This window comes from Toxotes jaculatrix, chromosome 16, assembly GCF_017976425.1.
Source record: "Toxotes jaculatrix isolate fToxJac2 chromosome 16, fToxJac2.pri, whole genome shotgun sequence".
Classification (NCBI taxonomy): Eukaryota; Metazoa; Chordata; class Actinopteri; family Toxotidae; genus Toxotes; species Toxotes jaculatrix.
The window spans coordinates 9491397-9514530 of record NC_054409.1 but is presented as its reverse complement, the minus strand read 5'-3'; the positions used below and the strand labels follow the sequence as shown (position 1 = coordinate 9514530).

Here is a 23134-nt window from a genome sequence, read left to right as displayed (position 1 = left end):
GCTCAAATGTTGCCTTGTGTTTATTTATCAGAGCAGGTGTAAAATACCCTTAATATTATGCTCTTTAGTGAAGAGCACCATGGTGAAAGAAAGGCATCTTGCCTGAAACCCTTACTCCGCTTTCAGCTGGCCTGCCAACTGCTCTGCAGAAACTGGCACATGCCCAGAGCTGTCCGGTTCAAACAGCTGGTGCCTCCACCAGCTTACGCTCCATCAGATCACAGTGCTTTGCCTCTTTCAGCGCTGGACTTGAAGCACTGGATCTGTGCAGTCGGGGGGCGGGGGGGTTATATGAGAAGCCTGTGACAGTAAAGCACTGACAGTAAAACATATTGGCAGAAAGAAGATAAAATCAACTGGACAAGGTGGATGTTTGTGATGAAAAACACTGCTTGTGGTTTAGTAATCAACCAGAAGATGGCCATCATGCACCATCCCAAGCTTTACAGGGATTACTTAACATAGTATCCCTTTTGCATTGAAGAAAATCCTGCAGTTTGAATGGGTTATATACTGTGACTTATGACCTGTGCATTTCTTTTTTAATCATTATTTCAATGAATTTCAGTTATGTTACTGCTTTTCATAAGAGACATGAAGTTTAAAAGACTTTTCCTCGATAGAAGACAACTGAAAACTATGTTAAGGACAGAATAGACAGGATACATGATTTAAGTTCCTAAGCTTATGAACGTTCCAGCAGCCTCCGAGCCCAGATTGCTGTCTTTGCACAGCTTGTGTATTGCGAGGGAACATGCTCTTTGTGACCTGCATTCCCAGTCATGCGACATGGAACATGCCACCCAGCGGCCCCCAACAGCCTTGGGGCTTGATTGATCAATGCCATGACTTCAGTGACAACTAGTCATTTCTGCCACTTCTGGCCATCACTCACAATGCATGAATCCAATATTAAAAAGACCACACACACACGCACGCAGGCAGGCAACTCTCCCTACACATAACATAAGAGACTGGGTTTGCTTTGATTAATGGATCTCTGGTTTTCATTTTCACTACCTCGTAGGAGGAACATTTAAGGGGGGAAAAAACGAATAGAAACTCAATGAATGTGGCTTCACCATGTCCATTTGAATCAAGGTGTGTAGAATGAACTGCACATGCATGCACTTCTGTTCAGCTAAACGATTTATGCTAATGTGACATATCAAGAATCTTAATTGCAAATTAGCTGATAATACAACTGTTCTCAGTGAAGTTCTGTTTTAATATATGTTCGATTTGTAACATGTATGGTGCTTATTAATCTGTTTTAAATACATTACTTATCCAGGAAGAGATTTTTGCTGAGGATGTTGTTTTGCAGCTCTGCACTGCATCATGTTCTCATGCAGTATAGACTGTTCATATATATGTTCACTTCTAGGAGCTTCCCAGGACTACAAGCTTATACTCAGCAGTATCCCTGAATCGGCTAGAGACTACATGCCTTGCACAAAGGCACTCCGATAGTTGCTGTTCAGGGACAGGAGAGCATTATTTTTCCCCACGTTTGTTTCGCAGCCAAGAGGACTCGACTGTTTTTAACTCCTTTAAACCTTTATTCATCTAAGTGCCGTGTGTCCCCACTCAGATTTATTCTGCCGTTCTGGCAATCAAACCAGAAACCTTCAGGTCATAAGCCTGTTGGTGTAACCTTTCGGCCACCACTGTCTGTTCCTTCATCGTTTAGCCCACAGATGCCCCCTGTTCCATGTGTTTATACTCTGTGTATTTTCCTTGAATGTTTTCTGTTGGTTTTCAGTAAAGTGCAGGGAGGAATTAAAGTAAAAGCCATAACAGGATATTCCAGCAGCATCTAGCTGAATTTGTCTGACCTTCACTTATCTGTCTAGACAGGATTTACAGCGTACACAGGCGCTTCGTTTTTCACAATAGTTTTTCGAATTGTATACAGCTTCACTACGTGAACGCTAATCAGTGAAACCACAGTCTGGTACTGCTGACAGCCACAAAGTTCTTCTTAAAACTGCAGAGACTTAAGTCTCCTATCCGAAGATATTAACAAGTAACATGCTTTCTCCAAACTCTCAGCTGTAACTCTCAACTTGCTGTGGAAATGGCAACACGGTTCCCCCTGGAAAAAGACCCGCTTAAAGATTTATAAGCCATATTTTAGGCTGATGGGGCTGTTCAAAAGGTCTTTAAAGGTTAAGTGATCTCAGGGCTCCATCGGCCAAGCTCAAGAACCATTTGTACATCACAGAATGCATCGTGCAGAGGACATTATCAGCAGCCATTCACCCAGCCCGTTTTTATACGCCCCAAGATTACAGAGTTTGTCAGAGTCAAATTTATCTTTGACTCACAACAACCGTTGAAAGTCAAGGAGCATAACTCAGAACTGGTTTCAAGACCAGGGAAACCTGAAGGGATGAAATCTCCAAATGTCCACATACTGCATGTAAATGCTCGGTGGATAAGGACTGTAGGTTTTTGGAGACCTTATCCTGAAGTCCAACAGCACCTAAGGCAACTAATCAAGCTAGGGCTTCATCATTCATTAAGCCCTGGGGCCAAGAGGCTTGAGGTGAATAGGGGAATGCACAATCAGTACTCAGAACCTATAACACAGGCGCTCTTTGACTGACTGACCGCATCAATATTTGCTGTAAGCGCCAGCAGAACCAATGAAAGAAAGGTGGAGTTTATAGATGAAGCGTCTACTCTGCAGTCAGAGGTGTCTCTGGGGCAACAGGTGCATAGAGCAGAACGAAAATAGCAGCTTTCATTGTCTCTGCAATACACTTGCAATTAATAGCCCCAGGGTCCCTGTCTTTGGTGTATTAGCAAGCGGAGACAGCAAAAGGTGTCAAAAGACAGTCACCATTTTGGTTACGCTGCTGTAATTCTGTCACATCATTCTGAAAACACCTTGTGTGTTGCATCTCTATGCCTTCTGGACATCCACTGGTGTTTTGTTACTTGCCAGTCCCCACTGGTAGACAAGAGACAAAGAGTCCACAATATTCATGTCTGCAGAGCTGAAAGTGGCTGTTTGAATCCTCCCTTAAGCCTGCATGTAAGCCCATGCATGCATATTGATGATTTCAATGTGTCCACTGTGCATAGTCCTTACGTATGGATCCTGCTTTGCAATGGTTAAAAAAAATATCTTCTTGTAGACACTAAAGAAAAGCACAGAACCTCAGACTTTGCTCTGCTGTTCTGTTTTATGCTTGGAGATAAATTAGCCAAATGTGTTATATCCCTGTGGAAATCTGGAGGTGGGAAGAGACAATGATGATTGAGTTAGGAAAGTAATGAGACATGACCAGGAGGATTTAACAAGGAACAGGTGGCATATTGATGTTAGTGTTAATTAAGTGATTAAGTGGCCAGTTGTGATTATTTTATTAGCAAGGACCGACACTGGGAATCTAAGGGAGAGGAGAGAAATCGGGAAAGTAAATGTCAAAGAAGTGAACTAAATAAAACCCAAAGTGTCTAAACAGCAGTCAGCAGTTGGCAGGCGAGCTAAGCTGATGTGTCAAACTTTTGCTCTCCGCAAACTCCTGAGGGAAAAATCTGGCACTATAGCAGCTAAATGCTCAACAAGTTGCCAACTTTATCTCCCATTTGGCGAAAACAGCTGCCTGTTAAAAATTAACCTTTTGTAAAACTTGCTCCGCAAAGCATAGAGAAGGTCGTTTCCACAGAGGACATTTTAACTTGTAACTCGTGGTAGGAGGTGGTTCTGTACTATTCAAGTGCCACAGTAATTCATAACAGTGTGACAGTGAGTGAGCATGTACAATACCAGGACCCTGAAACCGAAGCAGCTACATGGAATTCAGCAAACATTCATTTTATTACTTCTGTAAAAAAAAAAGTTATTTTCTGTGTAGTGTGAAAAGAGATTTTATGGTATCACCAAAAAATGACAGGAATGATGGGACAAGCCATGACAAGCCTATCACATTTTTCAGTGGCAGAGTATAGAGAGTGTTTCCAACCATGGCAGGATCTGATGAATCTGGATTTCTGCTGAGGCACGCAGATGGTAGGGCCAGATTTTGGTGTCATGAATCCAAGGATCTAACCTGGCTTGTGTAAATAGTCCGGGCTGATAGAGGTGGTGTAATGGTTTGGGGAATGTTTTCTTGGCAAACCTTTGGCTCCGTAATACCAACCAATCACAGTTTGAACGCCAGAGCCTATCTGAGTGTTGTTGCCGACCACGTTCATCCCTTTATGGAAACAGTTTACCATAAAGGAACACAAAGCAAAGGTCACCTTAAACTGGTTTCATGAACACGACGGTACGTTCAGAGGCCTCCCCAGTCACCAGATCTGAATCCAGTAGACCACCTTCGGGATGTGGCAGAACAGGAGACTGGCAGCATGAATGTGCAGCTGACAAATCTGCAGAGATGATGTGATGCAGTCATGACAGTGTGGACCAGAATCGCAAATCAAATCATCTTGAATCCAAAATAAACAAAATCTGTTTACTGTATCATTAAATAGATGTGGTGATGAAATCACACTGTCCCATTTATTGTCCTCTGCCTGCTTTCTGGCTGCTTTCACCACATCTATATTTATGTCCCTGATTTTATTGTCACTGTCAACAGGATGTTGCTATAAAAGATCATCTATACTCAGCCAGCTCAGCTCTTAAAAGTTAAGTTTAAATACATTCAGTTTAGTTTCATTTTAGATATTTCTCTCAGGGGTAGCCATTAACATTATGTTCCTGTCAGTGTTCTCAGTAAGGCATATCAGGCCAATATAGCAAAAGAAAAAAATCGTTCTTTTATGTGAACCATTCAGGCGTGGCCCGTCAGTGTAATCTGAGTGGTTTGTACATCTGAAAGTGTGTGTGTGTGCATGGTGTTGTTCATAATTTCATTAAAGTTGCAGTGATACAGTGATTATGTATTGTGCTTCCATTATGTTTGGTCTTGTGAGAGACAGCAGCTATCATGCAACATGCCAAAATGCTACTCAGTGGCATCTTTTTGTTTTGCCGCACTCACACCACAAAGACATGTTCTCTTCCACACCAGCCAGAAGCTTGGTTCACCGTCGCACACCATTTCCAATAAAAAGAAAGAGGAATATTAAATGCTCTCGTTAGCTTAGCTTGCAAACTTCATCTGTTTTGGACTCTCTGGCTCTCCATCTCCTCAAAGGTCATGAGAGCTTGCTGTTGGTCGATGGTGCACATTTGTGTGTCAGACTTCACAAAAGTCGAACTTTACGCAGAACATTTCACGCAGATTGATTTCGTCTCCTCGAGCTGATCCTCTGATCTTGCCGATTCCACTGGAATGAATTGATTTTGGTGTTTTAAATCCTGGTGTGTCCAGGCCTTCAGACCCTCACTTCAGGGTAAACGCACATCTTTCACACTCCACACCTCCAGTTTATGAATCGAGCTTTTCTGTTCCAAATGTGCACTCTCAGAGCCCAAGCTTAGACGACCCTGATGGCATCATCAGGGGTCACTTTCTCAGACTTTATAAAGCTACTCCAGAGGCACAGAATACATTACACAACTGTTTTCACAGGCTGAAAAGTATAGGCAGATTTTGACATATAAAAGTTGGTTTTATTGTGTGTTCATTGTTTGAACTGTCCCTTTAATTCCCTTGCGTCAGTAGCCCCGTGCAAACTGCGCTTCGTCCGTGAGAGGGCGCAGCCACCATTCTCAGCTCAAAAATATTCCCTGAAACTCACATTCTTGGGAGTATGGAGCCACTTTAACAAAGTGTGGACACACTATCCAAGTTTTTACCTTTTGCATGAGATAATCAGCACGTGTGTGTCGAGCCCGTTCAAAGCACCGAGGTCAGCACCGAAGCCCGAACCCCGGACGCTTTCTCCTCACATTTGTGCAGCACGGGTCGGGAGTTTGGGACCGCTAAACATCTCCGTCCGAAAGGGAAACGAGGAGACAGAGAGAGAGAGAGGACATGAACGGAAGGGTGGCAGAAATCACAGAAAGGCAAAGCTGGGTAAACGCGTAGAGCTATTTTGGGCGTGCGTAAAGGCGCGAAGCAAAAGTAACATTAACCGGATAAATGTAACCTAAACGCGGATTCTTCCTTCTTCTTCACTGGACATGTTTCCGCGGCCGCAGAGGCGATGTTTAGATTGTGTGGTGGGAAGAGGGTGATCCTGGCGTTGTGGACACGCCGTTCTGTGTATCATCTCCTTTTCTTTCCCTTTTTCCTTTTAAATTTTGCTCTGGAAATTACGGGAAGCTCTGGTTTTAGACGTTGAACTTGTGAGGAAACGTTAAATGCAAATGCGGTAGGTGACCCCGGACTTCGGTTCAACAGCCGATCAGACTTGGAAACGCTGTTTTTCGTCCACATCGTGTTGTAGCTCGTGCTGCGTTTGGTTTTTATCTAAACGTGAGACACCAGTGAAGTCGATACATGACAAACCGCTGCATCCAGCTGTTTTATTTCTAACCCCTCTATTATTCACGCCTTTTTTTGTTTTGTTTTGGGTTTGGACATGCGGAGAAAAGTTTTTGAGAATGAAGAAGGTTCCCTTAGCCCGTCTCTGTTTTCTGATCACATCGCCGCCGTGTGCTGAGCCCGATTTGATAAAGCGCTGCTTTTATTTTAGTCATTTTCAAGCTTTCAGCGTTTCCACGTTGGGGAGACAGGAGAGCTGACATGCGTCTTCAGCTGGGATATAGTGCGGTGACGTACCGTGATTAGCATAAAGTTGTGAAACTGCCTGATTATCGAGCTGATCGTGAATGATTAAGACATCCGGCGCTGGTAGGGAACCGACCGTAGTGCCTGCTTAGTGCGCCGTGAGACGCCGCTTCTATCCCGCTGTGAACCAGTTCGTGGACTCGGTTACTTTGTGAGGAGAACCTCCGGAGCCGATATGGAAGAGTGGAGACAATGCGGGCGGTGGTTGATAGACTGCAAGGTCCTGCCCCCGAACCACCGGGTCGTGTGGCCCTCGGCGGCCGTCTTCGACTTGGCACAGGCCCTGCGAGACGGGGTGCTCCTATGCCAGATGTTGCACAACCTCTCACCGGGATCAGTGGACCTGAAGGAGATCAATTTCAGACCCCAGATGTCACAGGTGAGTCGGCCCTCGGCGTTCAACTTCAAACCGGCAGATGATGGGTTTGATTTACTCCCCCAGGCTATGTCTATGTGTGACTGTGCACACATGCTTTTATATGCATTGCTATGCTTCTTATTCACACCTTGGGATTGCCAGGGCACAGAGATGCTCCATGCGTCGCTTTGATTGTGTGAAAAACATGAATGACATTTTACAGCATCTTGTACCTGGATTTTTTTTTTCCTGCAGTTGGGCCACAGATTTTATGCAGAAACCTTCCTGTCACAACAGGCCCGCTTCTTGGCTCCAGCCCAGTGCAGATCTACAATCAGTACATCTTTGAGAATACAGTTGTTCATGGCACACACAGTAGTACGTGCTTAGACACATGCTGGGTCCATTCAGCTTTGCACAGGTGAAGAAAGGAACTATGTCCACAAACACAGGTGTTGGTTCTCTGGAAGTGCAAGGGAGCAAAACTGATCATCAGCTTAAGGAAGAGGAACTAACAATTCACCAATCCTAGGTTATTTACAACAGTTTTTCTTTACTTTGGTTGATGTTTTGCAGTAGCAGGTGGATGTGACAGTTCAATACAGAGCTGGACAAATAAATAAATAAACATGCTTGAAAATCAGTGCTTGATGGTTAAGGAAGGTTTAGCTGATACTGTCCCTATTTTTTTGGTTTAGTAGAAGCTGTGCTGCCATATGGTTGTATCAATTTAAATCCTAAGTTGTGAATTATTTGCTTTCAGACTTCACAAAGCAGCATGAGGGTGAAAAGAGAAACAACTGTCTCGGTATATGATTAGGCTCAGACGAAACATAAGTCTGCGTTGTGGTACGATTAGAGGTTTTGGATTCTGGACGTCGCAGGCCTCTGTTTCTGGAAAGCTCCTTCTCCACTTCAGCTCATTCACATTTCCAAAGCCAGTATGAGGAAGCGTCGAGTGCCACAGGAAGTTTACGTGACCACAGCAGCAGAGTTTAAGTGCGCTGTGGCGAACCTTTATATTGACTTTTATTCACCCTGAAGTCTGCTCTGAAGTACCACAGAGCCTCCATGACTGTATGGTGAAGAGTCAGGGAATTGGCGTGGCGAATGGATCACGGTTGCCTGCATGCGGAACTGTTTCAGTTGCTCTTATTGTCATGCCTGCAGAGGCCCAAACAGCTATCATACCACTGCCAATGCCCACTGACAGCACATTTGTCTGATACTCTTGGCACACCTTCCATGACCCGTTTCTGTCATAATAATGTGTGAATGTCTGACTTTCAGTCCCTGTCTGTGTTGTTGGCTGCCACTTTTTCCTCAACATTCCTTTGCTTTTCCTTCATGTTTCTGGAAATTGGTCCATCAACAGAATTTTATTTGATGGTGAATTAATACTTTAAGTCATTCATCAAGCAAAAATGCCAATTATTCTGGTTCTGGCCTCTCAAAAGTGAGAGTTTGCTGCTTTTTTTTCTGTTTTGTATCAATGTCAGTTGCATGTTTTGGGCTTTTGAACAGTTTGTCAAACAAAAAGTTAACAACATCATACCAGGCTCTGGGGACGTATGATGTTTTTTTTTTTTTTTTTTGCTATTTTTTGACATTTTTTAGACTGAATGCTTTAATAAAACCACCTCTGACAAATTAATCAGTAACAATAATTGTAGCACTCGTCTCCAGTCCTTCTCTCTCTGCCTTGTAAGCACTGGTACCCTCATCTTATCAGCCCCAGAAGCCACTGACGTCCATGATTACAAGGTGAGAGAGAGTTCTGGATGGCATGCTTTGATCCACCCACTAATCCCGTGCTTCCAGTCCCACAGTGGGAATCTGCACTGAGGGTGGAAGGGGTGTCCTCAGTGACAAATTGGGTTAAACAAAATCCTGGCAGCAGAACAGTGTTATGTGATTTATGATAAGGAAAAAGGTCAGAGCGAATGTGCTTTAATACTCCGAACACACAGAGTCAGTGGCTCAGCCAAATGAAGAGGAGGTGAAGCAAGGCGATTACATGATTTGCTCTGGACGAAAATTTCTCTTCCCATCAACAACTCTGTGGTGATTGATAGTTTCCGAAGTTGAGTTTTGTCTCTCAGTATGCCTTGCTGTTGCACGTTTAGTATCTTCAGATTTGTCTGGCACAGGGAGTGGGTGTTAACACTGTTTCTAATGTTGTGTGACCTGCATCAGGATGGGGGTTTTGGTATAAGAGTAACACTCAGACAAAAAGGGGTGTGCCTCTACTTTTTTTTTCTAGTGACCCACTAATTCTATCCAGTTGCTGCTGTTAGCACACAATAATCACAACAGTGCTTTATACATTGGCATTGATCCCAGTGTGTACTCCAGTGTATTATCATTGTGTTTTAGTGCCTTCTGTAGAGCTCCAAGAAAAGTTTTTCTACTGTTAATTTTATGATTTGAGATTTTAACGCTTTGCGATTTTGATGGCTGTTTTCTAACATTTTGTAGAATAAACATTTGAAAACAATCATTCACCCTAGTTGGTTTCCTCCTACAAGACATGCAGGTTATAACCCTAACCCATAAATTGCCCAAAGCTGTGAATGTAAGTGTGGTTGTCTAGTTGTATGTGTTAGCCCCGTGAGAGCCAGGTGACTTGTCCAGGTTGTAGCATGCCTTCTGCCCAGTGCATGCTGGGATAGGTCTGGCCCCCTGTGATGTTTAACAGTGACATGGAAGGGTGGATACCTGTAAGTGTGACTACACCATGGGTTCAGAATACGTAATTCAAACAAATTCATAAACATGCAGCGTTTGCTTTTAAGAAATGACAAAACTGTTTGAACTCATGGATTACACTTCAACACCGTAAAAAAGAAAAAAGTTTGGAAAACTTGAGATTTCAAGGCAACAAACTTCAGTAAATTTAGATAGGGGATTTAACTTCACTTTTTAAGTTTAAACTTTGATTTTATCCAACTGAATTTTATTACTCTTGAACTCCAAGTCAGAGTAATGTCTTATTTTACACTATCACAATTTTTACTTCTTTTTCTAAGTTGGATTAACTCAGATTTGTATTTTCATAAATTAATAACACAGGTATTTTATTTTGGCAGTCATATATTGTATCACGTATTGTCCCTCATGACAGATTTAATTGCACTCAGTTAATAATAAAAGTTTATTTAATTTAAGGTGTTATGGGTTTTTTGGAGTGAAAATTGATTGTCCTTTTATTTTTCGTTGAAACAAGAGACGAGCATGAGAGAGAATACAAGCTGCAGTTTTTACAGTGGACAGTTAAACATAATTTAGCTCCTTCTTCAGCAAAGGTGAAAGGTGTCTTAGTTCAGTCTCTGCTTGAGTTGCAGGTGTGAAAGTGTCTATAAATATTTGCATAAAAATGAGGAAGGGCAAAATCAGCACTCAGCAAAGTCCAACTGAATAAATAACGGTTGAAAATGTCTCTATTGAAATGACTGAAAAGGCGAATGTACATTCATGCATCCTTCAGCTATACAGCGAAGAAGTTATATTCATTTCGATACTCATTAAGTCATTAGTAAATTAAAAAGCACCACACTGTAAATACATGTAAAACAGTCAACCGTGTTTCTGAAGCTTTGTTTGCTGTGTGGCTCATGTCAAGGGATCAATATAGATGTTCATTTTTAATGCCAATAATGCTGATGCTAAAGAGGTGTTGTCATTGACCTGAAACATATTCATCACATCACTTGGCGGACATGGAATTTAACATAATCTTTAGTCTCGTTCTTAATAGCGAGCGTCCGTTGGCTCGAGTAAACAGAGTTCAGAATTCTCTGCTTTATCGTGGACGGGGGAGGAGGTGAAGCTGCTCTTGCAAAGAGGCTATCAAGATGACCTTCATTTAGATGGTCAAATAAATCCCTGGTTGTGTTTTTAAAGGGTAGAGAGGCATTTGTCTTTACCTCAAGGTTATAAACGGATGCTTAATGAGCACTGGTGTTTGGAGATGCTTCCGTGCTCAAAGTGTACATATCTGGAAGCCAGCGCCTCAGGCTGTATCTAAAAGACAAAGACTGAGCTCTGCTCTCTCTTTTGCAGTGTTTTTTTTCCTGTTAGTGAGGTAGTTGTGAATACCTTTGGGATGACTCAGGCGGATATGTTTGTGTGTGCTGCTGTGCTTTTGTTTCTTTATGTGTGTGTGTGTGCACACTTGCTTGCTATGTGTATGTCTGTAAGTGTGTGTGAGAGATGTTTCAGTACCTGTGTTCAGATTGAATCACTGAGCTCTCCTGCAGCTACTTGGTCCTCCATAGAGTTGCAGATCTCACACAGAGCCTGGCGCTTCCACTCACAGTAATTGAGGTTCTCCTTCTTTGTCCAGCTCCCACCAGAAATATTGGCTGCTACTGGCAAGTAACCAGAGCTGATTTGAATTAGGGTTTTTTATACTCCTTTTTTCATAATAAGACTTTTTTTTTTAAATGTAATTCTAATTTTGTAAAGAATTTCTACAGTATGTCTGTTCATACATCATATCACACCGTGCCAAAACAACAAAAAACCTAGAAGACACAAACACCTTGAGTGAAATGGGTTATCTTGTACGGCACAAAATTGAAAGTCTACCTCTTGCTGGAAAATCTGAGATGTGTGTTATTTGGAGGGAGGGTACCTAGTCAAGAAGGACTTTGAGGACCTCAAGCATCTTTCTGAGAGGATTACTAAATAGAAAAGAAGCAGGAGTCATCTAGACATAAATTGTACTTGCTTGGCAGATAAAACATTACTCATATTGACAGTGCATATAAATGGGAATTGAGCAGAATAACCAGTAACCTGAGGAGAAATAAGTACGTGTTCAGTCTGATTGTCACCTGCATTCAACTGTGTGGAACATGTGAAACAGCTCATTATGTCAAATTGTGTAATTTTCTGGTCTTGCATCTGTCCAAAGTAGTGACTATCCCACCATAGTTTCCTCCTAAAAACATCACTGGCTATGGCTAACGTGTTAGCCACCGGTTACCTGAAAGCAGACACAAAGCAGCATTTGGGTTTATTTGGAGTTAAGTTCACCACTTGACAAATTTAAATATCTTCTCTCATCTATTAGCTCTGGTTTGGTCTCTATCAGCCTTTTTGAGGCCTGAGCTTTGGCTTTGAGCCTGGCTTTTTAGCTTGCTAGCTCTTTGACATTTTTCTGTAGCTTTTTGCTAACTTTCCTGGTTGATGCTTGATGCAAACCAGGTAGACAACAATGGATTTACCACAGTGTGTTTGCTGAAAACATCGACCTACTTCTGCTTGAATTGTGTTTAATGAGACAGGAGAAACATATGCAGTAAATGTGCCACAAACCAAAACAATAATAAAGAAGCTAAAAAGCTTCACAGAGCTCTGGAGTTGTGTGGTATTCTTTGTTACTTTGGCACCATTTGTGCTTTCTCATTACAGAGTCACTGTCTGATTCAGTGTTTAAGTATTTTCCTCAACATCTTCTTTTGGTTGGCAAAGAAAAGAGATAATGACTAGACCATTTTGACTGGTCTGTACCCCTGCTTAGCCATTAGCCGTAAGTTTTTGTGGCCACTTATTTTGTTCTTCGGTATATTTAGCGACAGAGTTCGAATTCACGTATATTTCTGTTTCTTTAGTTGGCTGCACATGTCGTAGCTTGATCGCCGGTCATGCCTGTAAAACTCAAAGCCCCTTCTTAAAGAGCTTTGTGGGGCTGGAAATAAGATCACAGAGAGTGTATGAACTGGAAAACGACATGGTAAATGCCAGCCCACCTACTATTCTGAAATCGGTTTGTGACCGACGTGGGGAGGGAGATGGTTACTACTGTAGACAACCACCCACCCCTGCCTCCCTCAGGGGTAATTTAATCTCTGCGTTTGGTCTGCTGTTGACCCCGTGACCCCAGTGCCTGCCGGATGCAGGTAATACTGCTAATGGAGCTCGTTAGAGACACGTCCTGGGTTGCACAGCTGGGACGGTGCCACTGGCAGCTAATGGGATTGACAAGGAGTGAATGGGTCTAGACCGGGGGTTTCTAACCTTTTGTGTGAGGTAATCCTACTCCTAAGGTCATGAAAATCTTTTTAACTGAAACTTTTGAAATTCATGTGACTTGTGTGGTGACATTTACAGAACTGGCCTATAAACAATGTTTATGGATGGATATGGCCTTTGTTTCAACTTGTCAGTGTAAATGGCACGCAATGGGAGTGAGCTATGAGGTTTTCCAGTGGCATTTGAGGAGTTACAGGGCTGGGTTTGTCAACTAGGGATGGGTTCTGACGGCCGGTTCTGTTTTGGATCCGGCCCTAAGTTGGGAAAATACCCACATTTGTTAATATTTGCTGCCAACGAATCCCTAATTGAATCTTTCATTCACATTCTTGTACAAAGAAAGGTTGCACGAAAAAATATTTAATATTCCTTTATTCCCAGAAGATACAGTACAGTGTGTAGCAATGCATTGATCCATAAGGTAGTTAGATATATTTTTTTCTTAACCTCTAAACCTGTTTTCTCACTGAGGCAAGAGTACGGAGCAGTATTCCCAGAGCTGGTAGGAATTCAGTGTCCTTTTCAAGGTCACTTCATTAGAGCGGATGCCTTGCAGCGGGAGGGAGCTCAAACTTTCTCATGTTGAAGGGCAGTCTTAGTATCCACTTGGCCTAAAAATAAGTATTTCTTTGCAAACATAAGTAACAGACTCCCAGACCAGCAGTGAAGGTTTCAGATGCGCAGCTGCTACTGTTCAAGTGATCACTTTTTCTTGTCAGCTAAGTGAGAATTTATCCTGTTAAAATAAATCTATGCTTCAGCTGTACAAACGTGAATATCCTTAGTATGTCAAAAGAGGTGTTGAAAGGTTTCTTTATGCTTCTGTGGTACTTGCATTAGCACTGTGTAAGTTGTCCTGTGACAGCATATGAAGAGGTTAGTTAAACAAGGGATGTAACAACATATTTTACTGTAGTAATTAGTCCTAAAAATTCAAAATTAAATATTGTCATGCGACAATAATAGAAATCCGACTTCTTTGTCTTTTCTATTTATTTTTCATCTGTGTTCTCGTAGTGCTTCATAATTAGGAAAACCTCTCACTCTCATCCTCTAAATCCCACCTGAATAACAGAACAACTCTGGTGCTGCCATGTAGGTGTGAACATCTGTCCGTCTTTGCAAGTCTTTAACGCTTATCTATCTATAAAATATATCACGATGAAGTAGAGGTGAGAGAGGTGGTGAACTGAAACTACTGTTGTGTTGAATTTCTGTGTAACAAAAGAAGAAACAAACTGGACAGAAAAGTTTTAAAGCACTTTAAGAGATACAATTCTAGTGAACTACTCTAGAAAAATTCTTGTTAGACTCTGCATCAGATGCCTAAGAGGAGATGAGATGAGTCGTTGCACAAAAACACTTTCCAAAAAGGAGTTAATGCACTATAATACCCTCCAAGGAAACAAGGAAATTTTGTCTCTGTGCAGTAAATTGATTTTATGTCAGACTTTATACTTTATCCTTTTGTTTGCTCATGCACTTTTTGCTTTTAATATATAATCAAGTAGGAGTTAACATCTCACCCCCACCACCATAACAACCTGGTGTATTATATTGTATATAATATAGTATTTCTATTCTTTCGTTCTATGCTATTTTTATTCTTCTGTAAAATATTCCTTTCAGATGAATAGGGTTTGCCTCTAAGTATGGCAGAACATAAGGTTTTAGCTTTTCTATACATTCATTAGTGGGATGTCATCTCAGTGCCATAGGCTCTCATAAAATAAATAAGGACGAGGCTGTAAAAGCATACAGCTTGTGGTGTTATGTGAGAGGAAGAATGCATAGCACAGACTTAAACAGGAAAACAGTGGAGTAGTTGTTGTATAATGCAACAGTTGAACGAATCGCGTCGCAGTTGAGGTCGATATTCATTAAGTGCAAATGAATGGCTACACATATACCGCTGCGTGGGCCGTGTTTCTTGTGCAGTGGGACAAAGAAACAGGAAGTGAATTTGTAATTCAAACAAGCCCCTTTATTTCTGACTGTCTGTGTACAGTAAATACCTGGTACATCTGCATGCGCTGCGAGTAACACAAACCACAGCTACCACAAGATGTGGTAATTAAACAGATTTTAGGCTCAATGCAAACACTTGAATTCCCTCCAGACATTAAGGCAGTATATAAAGCAAGAACGTAAATGTAGATTTAAGCATGGATTATTAATCAATGCATACAATCAAGGATTTAATACTCGTTGAATAGTAATGATTGAATGCTGTGTAATGTCTTACAGTGAGTATTGTGGACCATGATGTGGCCATTTGGGCAGAAACTGAACAATCAAGGGTGGAGCATTTGATTTTAAAGAACTAAAATCATGTATGATGTTGGAATGTGAATATGTGTTAATCTCGCGGCTCGATTTGACTCACGACGGAACTAATAAACAGGACACCCTTGTGGGTGGATAGATGTTGGGAGGAATTTTATATCAGTTCTATATTATCTTCTGACAGTTGTTTAATATGCCTCAGGACAGGGCTGTGGCATACATCTCTTAAGTAGGACATGTACATGGTGGCAGAGGTTGCCAGGACATTTTGACATCATCTTGCTTGCTTTCTGTCTTTAGAGTCAGAAATTAATTTAGGACCAGACCAGAACGTGACTCAACAAGCTGGTACTGAAAACCAAATCCATGCCTTTTATCATGTGTATTTAAAACCACTTCTCCAACCAAAAAAAAAAACCCTTTAGAATATTCATCTGCCTCTTTGTCCGCTCTTTTCGCGCTGCATTCCTCAGGGAACACTGTTCATCTGAAATGCGAGCACAGTGTTTATGTGGGGAACTCCGAGTTGACCTAATCTTTCAGACCGAGACTGGGAAAATTTAAGTGATGTCATGTAAATGCAGCTTACGACAAATCTAGTAAAGAGCAGTTTAGTGTCAAGAGTGGAGAGCATTTTTTTTCCATAAGTGACGGTAGAATTACCTTTAATTCTTGCATATGTGAAAACATCCAGAGACTAGGATCACTCTGTTTGCATCCTCTCATAATAATCTTATCTAACTAACCTCTGGGGACACATTACACTTTGAGGAAACAGATCCCCCATGACAACATACTGCCAGTGTTGCCATTCCTCTAGAGTTGGACAAAGAGATCATGGAGCCTTATGGACACTGTCTGATTTCTGAAGAGGCTCCATCTGCATAGTGGTTGTTGGGGGTGATTAGCATGGGCATGCAGCGGAATGGCGCCTGACTCTTTCTGCAGCTAGCCATGCTCTGCTGGGCGCCATTGCTCCACAGAGAAACAAGAAAGGCGAGGCCACAGTCCTGTCTCTGCAGTGGAGAGCCAGATGGCTGAATCTCTCCCCTGCCGTTCTTCTCAAACCAGACCACAGAAGATCTTTTTTTTTTCACTGCTTTAATTGATTTCGACTCTTCATTTGTTAATCTGTTGCCAATTTTTTGTTTTTTTTATTCGTCCTGGCCTTGACGGGCGTCTGTCATCATCCGTAACTGTCAGTAGTGACACTCAGCTGTTGTCAGAACAGTTCTGGTGGTACTGTGGTGGAAGACTGATTGTGGCTGTTTGCTGTGGTCGGGAACAGATTAGGATCTGTATTGTACAGCGGGGAGTGGCGCAGCAGTCCCCATCCTCCCCACGGACACCTTCAACCCCAGCTGTACACACAGACACAAACACACACAAACACACACTCTAACACATTAGCAGCCTTTTCTGGGGGAAAGATAAACAGCTTCATATTTTCTCTATCTCTTTGTCAAAGGAAACGGGTAATATGCACCCCAGTGATGCACTGCCTGGTCGCAGCTAAGTATAGGAGGAGTGTTTATATGTTGCACTAGCCATGGATTTTTCTGGCCTTTGCCACAGATTCGCCACAAGAAGTGCCGATATCCCATTACTGACGCGTATTGATCATATCACATAATTGGCCGTGGAATAGGAAGGGCACAAAGCTAGGGTTACAGCATTAGACTCAATCCCGTAAAAGGCCAGTACTTATTGATCTTTTCCACAGCTCAGTCTCTTGTTAATCATGCAAACAAAGTGGAACAGCGTTGCAGGTTATAGAGGGCGGAAGAGATCATTTCCTCATGCTCCACCTTTAGCTCAGGGTGCGCTTCTTAGTGACTTGTAATTTGAAACGCTTCCCAATTGGAGATTTGGTGTTCTGTTACAGTATCTTTCAAACATGCTATATTTTATTTTCTTCACATTCATTACATCATTTAAGTTATAAAATATGTTGTGTGTACAATGTACACCTGTACTTATTTAATTGAAAATTAATTCTTTATCAGTTTTTATGAAGCTATAGCCAGGTAGAGTTTGCAGTTTTCATTTGACATTTAACAAAATAGATGAATGAAAATCATAGCAGATCAGTTTTCTGTTTAACTCATCAACTAGTCTTTTCAGCACTGCAGAGTATGAATGTGGGCCATCATAACGGGATGCGTAACTTGCTGATGTTAGAAAATACCCCACCATCACCGGTTCCAGCACCATGCTCAAGGACACTTTAGCAGGGCCAAAGTCTTGCCAGCAGGACTAAACCCAAGTTGTGCAGTTGAAGGTCAGTCTCAGAGAAAGCAGAACTACCTTGTCAGTCTGTAACAGACGTTAATTTGTATTCTGGAGGTTTCAAACAGGCCCTTAAAATTCTACGTTATTAGTCGTTTTCCATTGAAGGGAATCTGTATCTGAAATAAGCTGCCATCTTGCATACTAATTAAATCGTAATTGTCACTGTTAACAAAGGCTGTTAAAAAAAACCTACTTTAAGCTTTTATATGCTCTGGAAGTTTATCTTGCTGTATTTTCATGGCAAATTAGGAAATCTGTTTCTGGTGGATGGGATAGATGAGGAGGAAAAACTTTGGGGAGGAAAAGTGGAAAAGCCCACAGGAAACACAAATCAGATAACAGACAATTCTGAGAATGTAAATATTATATTATGACTGCGTAGAGCGTAGCAACACTGGAACATTTTAAAACTGTTAACACTTCAGAACTCAGGACTGTATATGTGTCGTCGGGTTTATATTTAGTCTGCTGTCATACATCGCTGTGTGAGGGCCTGTTTTCTTTCATTATGCAGTCGGTGTGTAACTCCTGCATAATGTAACTCTCTCTCAGTGCTACACTGCACTTTCTGTAGTCCATTTGTAGCATGTGAAAATAATCTTAGTTGAGCGTTTGGGGTTGTGGTGTGGTTGCGTTGTTGGTTTAGGAGGATAGAATAGAATAGAATGAGACTATGAGTTGATTTATTATTGATCACTGGCTTTTTATTTAACGTCCATGTCATTTACTGGCCTTGTAAAAACCTGTAGTTGTTTCAACATTTGTCAGCGCTCTCACCACTTTAGACGCTTGATTCAGGAGGTGAGAAAAAGAAAATGTTTTATTTCTCTTTCAGACAGAATTTGAATATCTCCATGGTTTTCTGTAACTCAGACCAGTTGTCTCATCCCTCTGTGATGTTTCTATAAAACAATTTCTCATAAAAGCCAGCCACAGAAAGGCAGGTCAGCTTCCTCAATTCCATTTCCCATCACAAAAAAAAACGAAAAAGTGAAGGAAAACGTTAAACCTGCCACCAGTTTGGTTTTAGCATAATGAAAGCAACGGAGTGTGAAGAGAGAAAAGCTAAACAATTTAGAATTAATGGTGGAAGCTCCTGGGGAAACAAAAGAGGAGGAAAAGAAAAAAGAAACGCACAGACAGAAGGTGGAGATGCAGAGAATCTGATTGAGAGGAAGCTTTTAGAGGCTTTCTCATGTGAAATTGAGCATGTCCCTCACACTGACGTACAGCGCTCATCTGGTTCTACACAACTTACCCTCCATTAGCAAACAAAGATTTTGCCTTAACTACACAAGACTGTGACAATAAGCAGGATTTACAGACACGGTGGTGTTGTCAGGGTTTGAAAACCTGTTCACAAACCTGTACCTAAACATTTGTTTATACTTTCCTTATGCAAACTCCTAAAAGACCAAAAAAGGCCTGATATTTTTCTGTTTTAGAAGTTGTTGGTTACAGTCCTTAAACAGGACACCTAAAAGCAGACTGTTTCCAGTCTTACCTTTGTAAATCATCCACAAATTATCCATAAACTTTGAACAGGTTGTACGTTATAGTTGGATATTAATACACTTCTTTCTTTATTACCTTTGGAAACCCTCTTGCCTAAGTAAAGCATGCACAACTCATACCCTAACAGACTCTGATCACATAGTTGGTTATAGTTTATGAAGCTGAACCCATGCTTACTTTTGGAGATCGGAGCTAGATAACTAAAACTACATAAGGTGAAGGACATTTAAGGCAAAACCTACACAACCTCTGCAAAGCAATAAAACTCACCCAGCTGAATACATTTGCAGTTCAGGTGCTTACCCAGCACATTTGCCCCAAAAGGTTATTCCTCTTCCTTGTTGTTCTTCAGCGTTCGGGCCAACACGCTCTGCTTAGTGTTGCTTCCCTTATCAATGTCAGATCGTATGATAGAGCTCACAGATAAAAAGTTTCCTTTGGAAATGTTTTACAAATCCGGAATACTGAATTGTCACGGTTTAATAATTCACAAAGCGTAGTCATTGACATTCTATTTAAGGTGTCCTGTAAACAGGGTGTTATATACAAGTAGTGGCAAATGGGGAAAATAGACTCATTCGCCTGTTTATTAGGTACGTTTTGATGTAACAAATGCAGTATATTACACCAGCCCTGCAGTAAATCCAAACCTAATGAAGGTTATAATGTTTTAGAGCTTATTTTAATGCGGCATTTCATTTTGGAGGTTGTAGATTGCACTGCTGTCAAATTGTGTTGAATAATAATAAAAGGTGTTTTGAATGTCTGCCCTCATAGATACAAATCGGATTAATAAAATATAAGAGGCACTGATGAGTATATCTGCATTCAGGCAGAGTAAGACTGAAAATAATTTCTCCTTGTTAGGTGACTGGTGTGTGATGTGTAATGTTCCATTCAGGACAATAACACCAAGATGTTGGAAAAAGCAAATCTCAGTCACAATAAAAGACAATAACGTTCATGCCGGTAAAATGCAATTAGGAATGACAGGGTTGATTTATCTTCCCGTGTCTCTTTATCTAAGTTTTCCTTTTACATTTTTGAGGAAATTCACAGCTTCCTACTTCCTGCTTAGCATAAGCAGTTGGTGGGTTAGAGAGTCAGTGAGAGAAGGAGAGAGTTGTGTAATCCCCTCCCCTCCCTTCCCCTGCACTTAGCCAGACAACAAGAAACATCTGGACGGAGAACAGAGAGTTCAAAACGCACCCATCCCCACCTTGGATGAGTCCAACAATGCTTGGCTCGGACTGTGCTCTTGGAGTCTGGACACCCTACTGTTATCCCACCAAACCCTGTGCAAGTGTTGCATTCTTATCATGACTTTGCTGATTTCTGAGAAAAACATGTGGGTGTATTCTGTTGTTGAGTGCTCGCTGTGTAGTGAAAAGTGTGTAATTTTCTTTCTCTGAGTGGGGTAAAAGGTGTTATTTTCCTCTCTGCATTTCCATCATGGCAACCTGAACCTGTTTTTTTTTCCCAGTGGTTTTAATGTTGTGCATCTTCACATTGTTAGTGGAGGTGTGTTTTCTCACTAATTTTCACATCTCGAGCTGTTTCACTTTAGGATCTGTCATTTCAAGGATAAACTCCATCATTTCTATGCCTGTAGATGTTGGTTAAGATCACAGCAAATGTCCTGTATGCACAAGCTTCTGCTGTTCTTGTGTTTTAATATTTTGAGTGCCATGTTTCAGAAAGAAGGCTCCCTATACTCATGCCACACAACATTTTTTTTTTTTTTTTTTGCTGCATCGGTGATCCCATGTGAGTATGCAGTGCAGGTGCTGCAGCCAGAATTAGAACTGTGGAATAAAGCGAGCTGACTTCTGCTTTTATATTTGCCTTTTTATTCAACTGTGTCTGTTTCAGTTTCTCTTCTTTCCCACTTGTGTTTTTGCAGCATGCTTGGTCATGGCGAGACGCAGTGGTTGGATGCAGTGGATACATTTCCCCCAAACTCAATCAATAAATAGGGCCAAACAATGAAACATTTTTAGACTCAAGTTTCAGTTTGAAAGGGGGCAATTTTCCAATTGCAAAAGATGCAGTTTACACATACATTACAAATAGTGTCTTGAGAAACAGGGGCACGCAAAAGTCTAAGCTGACGGCTGCAGATTTCACTCGTAACGACAGCCATCACCAGCTAATTTACTCAGCTGTATATAATTAATGTTAATTCTTTGAACTGGCAGAACAACAAGAAAGAAACTTGTGACTGTTGTATTGTTAAAATCCTCTTTGCATTCTGCAGTTTGTGGTATTGACACTTGGCCAAAGATGGTTTGCTCAAAGCAGATGCATAGTACATCAGTATAATTTTGATGTCTGCCAGAATAAGGAGAGGGCAAATTACTCTTTCTGTTTTCTGGAAAGGCCATCAGTCAGCTAATGTTAGCAGCTAGCTCGCTTGTTGTCAGCTGGCAGTCTGAATCAGGACCTTTTGGATTCAGTGCTGTGAACAGCTTGTCCTGTCATTCTGTGAAGCTAATGTTTCTGTTAGATTTAAGAAGCATTAGTGCTGTGACAGCAGTAGCAGTTGTTAGTCAGAGACATGAGACATTGTTAGACATGACTCACCATCTACTGTTGTGTAGTTTGCCTTGGTATATCTGGGTCCAGACCTCTGAATATATCAAACTCTGGAGCGTTTCAGGTTTTCGAGTATTACACACCTCTCAGGTTAGAAGAGCAGGGATATGATAACAGAAATAAAATACATTCACACTGAAGTTGACTTTTTTTTTCTGATGGACTGGTTTAAAAAAAAGCTTAGCATAAAGCACAACATGTCTAATACTATGTAGACCAGAAATTCAGGCCAGTAGTTTAATTTATTGAACATAATTGCAATTAAAACTACATTAGAAATGAGATATTTTCCTTAAATTGTTCCATTTTAACTGGGGAAACTGGGCGGTGAGCATGGACCATTGGGTTTTTCCCCCAGTTTTTTTTAATCAGGCATCCACAAGTTTGACCTTAATTTTTCAGATAATATTGTAGCTCTTTGTGTGCACATTTGTTACAAAATGAAACTGGGTCTTTCCCTCACTCGTCTTTTCCACCATGTATACATTAACTCACAGACAATAGGGTTCTGTCACGAGAGAAATGTCTTTCATGTCTGAAGTCTTCTGCTGCCTTCACCTTCAAACACCTTCCTCGCTGAGGTTGTAGCCTTTGGTATATAGTACATCGTGACGTGACCGTTTCCACTTTACTGGCTAACATTTAGCTGAGGGGCTGATTGTATGTTGAGTTTGACCTGCTCGTCTTTGCCCCTAGCAGTGCTCTTTCATTTCTCTCATCCTTTCCTTGTTTTTCCAATATGACTTGACCTTGATAGAGGGGTACAGGGGGAATACGGGATCACATTTTCCCTGACCGCCACCCTCAGATAGGCTTCCGAGATGATGAACTGCGCTGCTTGGTGACATTCATCTTTCCCACCTCCTCTTCCCTTCACACCTCTCGCCTCACCTCTTTTCTCTTGGTCGTCTTTGTTCCAGTTTAGATGGAGAGGAAATAAAAACCTTGCAGTCAGAAAATAGTAAAATGCACACAAGATAGAAAGCTTGTTATCAAAATGCATTTTCAGAATTCAACCAAAAGACGCTGAATGGTGTTAAAAAACATTTACAAAAACAGACAAAAAAGGAAAAGCTCCTATGATGTGTACATAGCCAACAGTATTTCTGAATAAGTGGGGCAGTGGAGCTTGATAGAACAGGATGATGTGCCCCATTAGAGGTGTGCTTCCAGTTACTCTGCACATCATATTGGCTTTGAAAGCAGTGCACAGGCATATTGCGTCTCCTAGGTGTTTAATTGTCTTTAAATGTCAGCACAAGTGATGATACTATTGGCAGATCATTACAGGCCTCGCTGGCTTCAGTGAGCTTACGTCTAACCAGGCAGCTGAATGGCACTGATGATT

General features: G+C 41.4%; 1 protein-coding gene across 7 annotated transcripts in view; it reads left to right on the top strand.

The window, feature by feature from the left end:
• Positions 1–5744: 5744 nt before the first annotated feature.
• Positions 5745–23134, top strand: part of vav2 (vav 2 guanine nucleotide exchange factor) — a 192824-nt gene continuing 175434 nt past the window's right edge. For all 7 annotated transcript variants that reach the window (XM_041058425.1, XM_041058423.1, XM_041058424.1 and 4 more), the window contains exon 1: positions 5745–7080. In XM_041058425.1, coding sequence (XP_040914359.1) covers positions 6877–7080 — 204 coding nt within the window. In that variant the 5' untranslated portion in view covers positions 5745–6876. The remainder of the gene's footprint in view (positions 7081–23134) is intronic.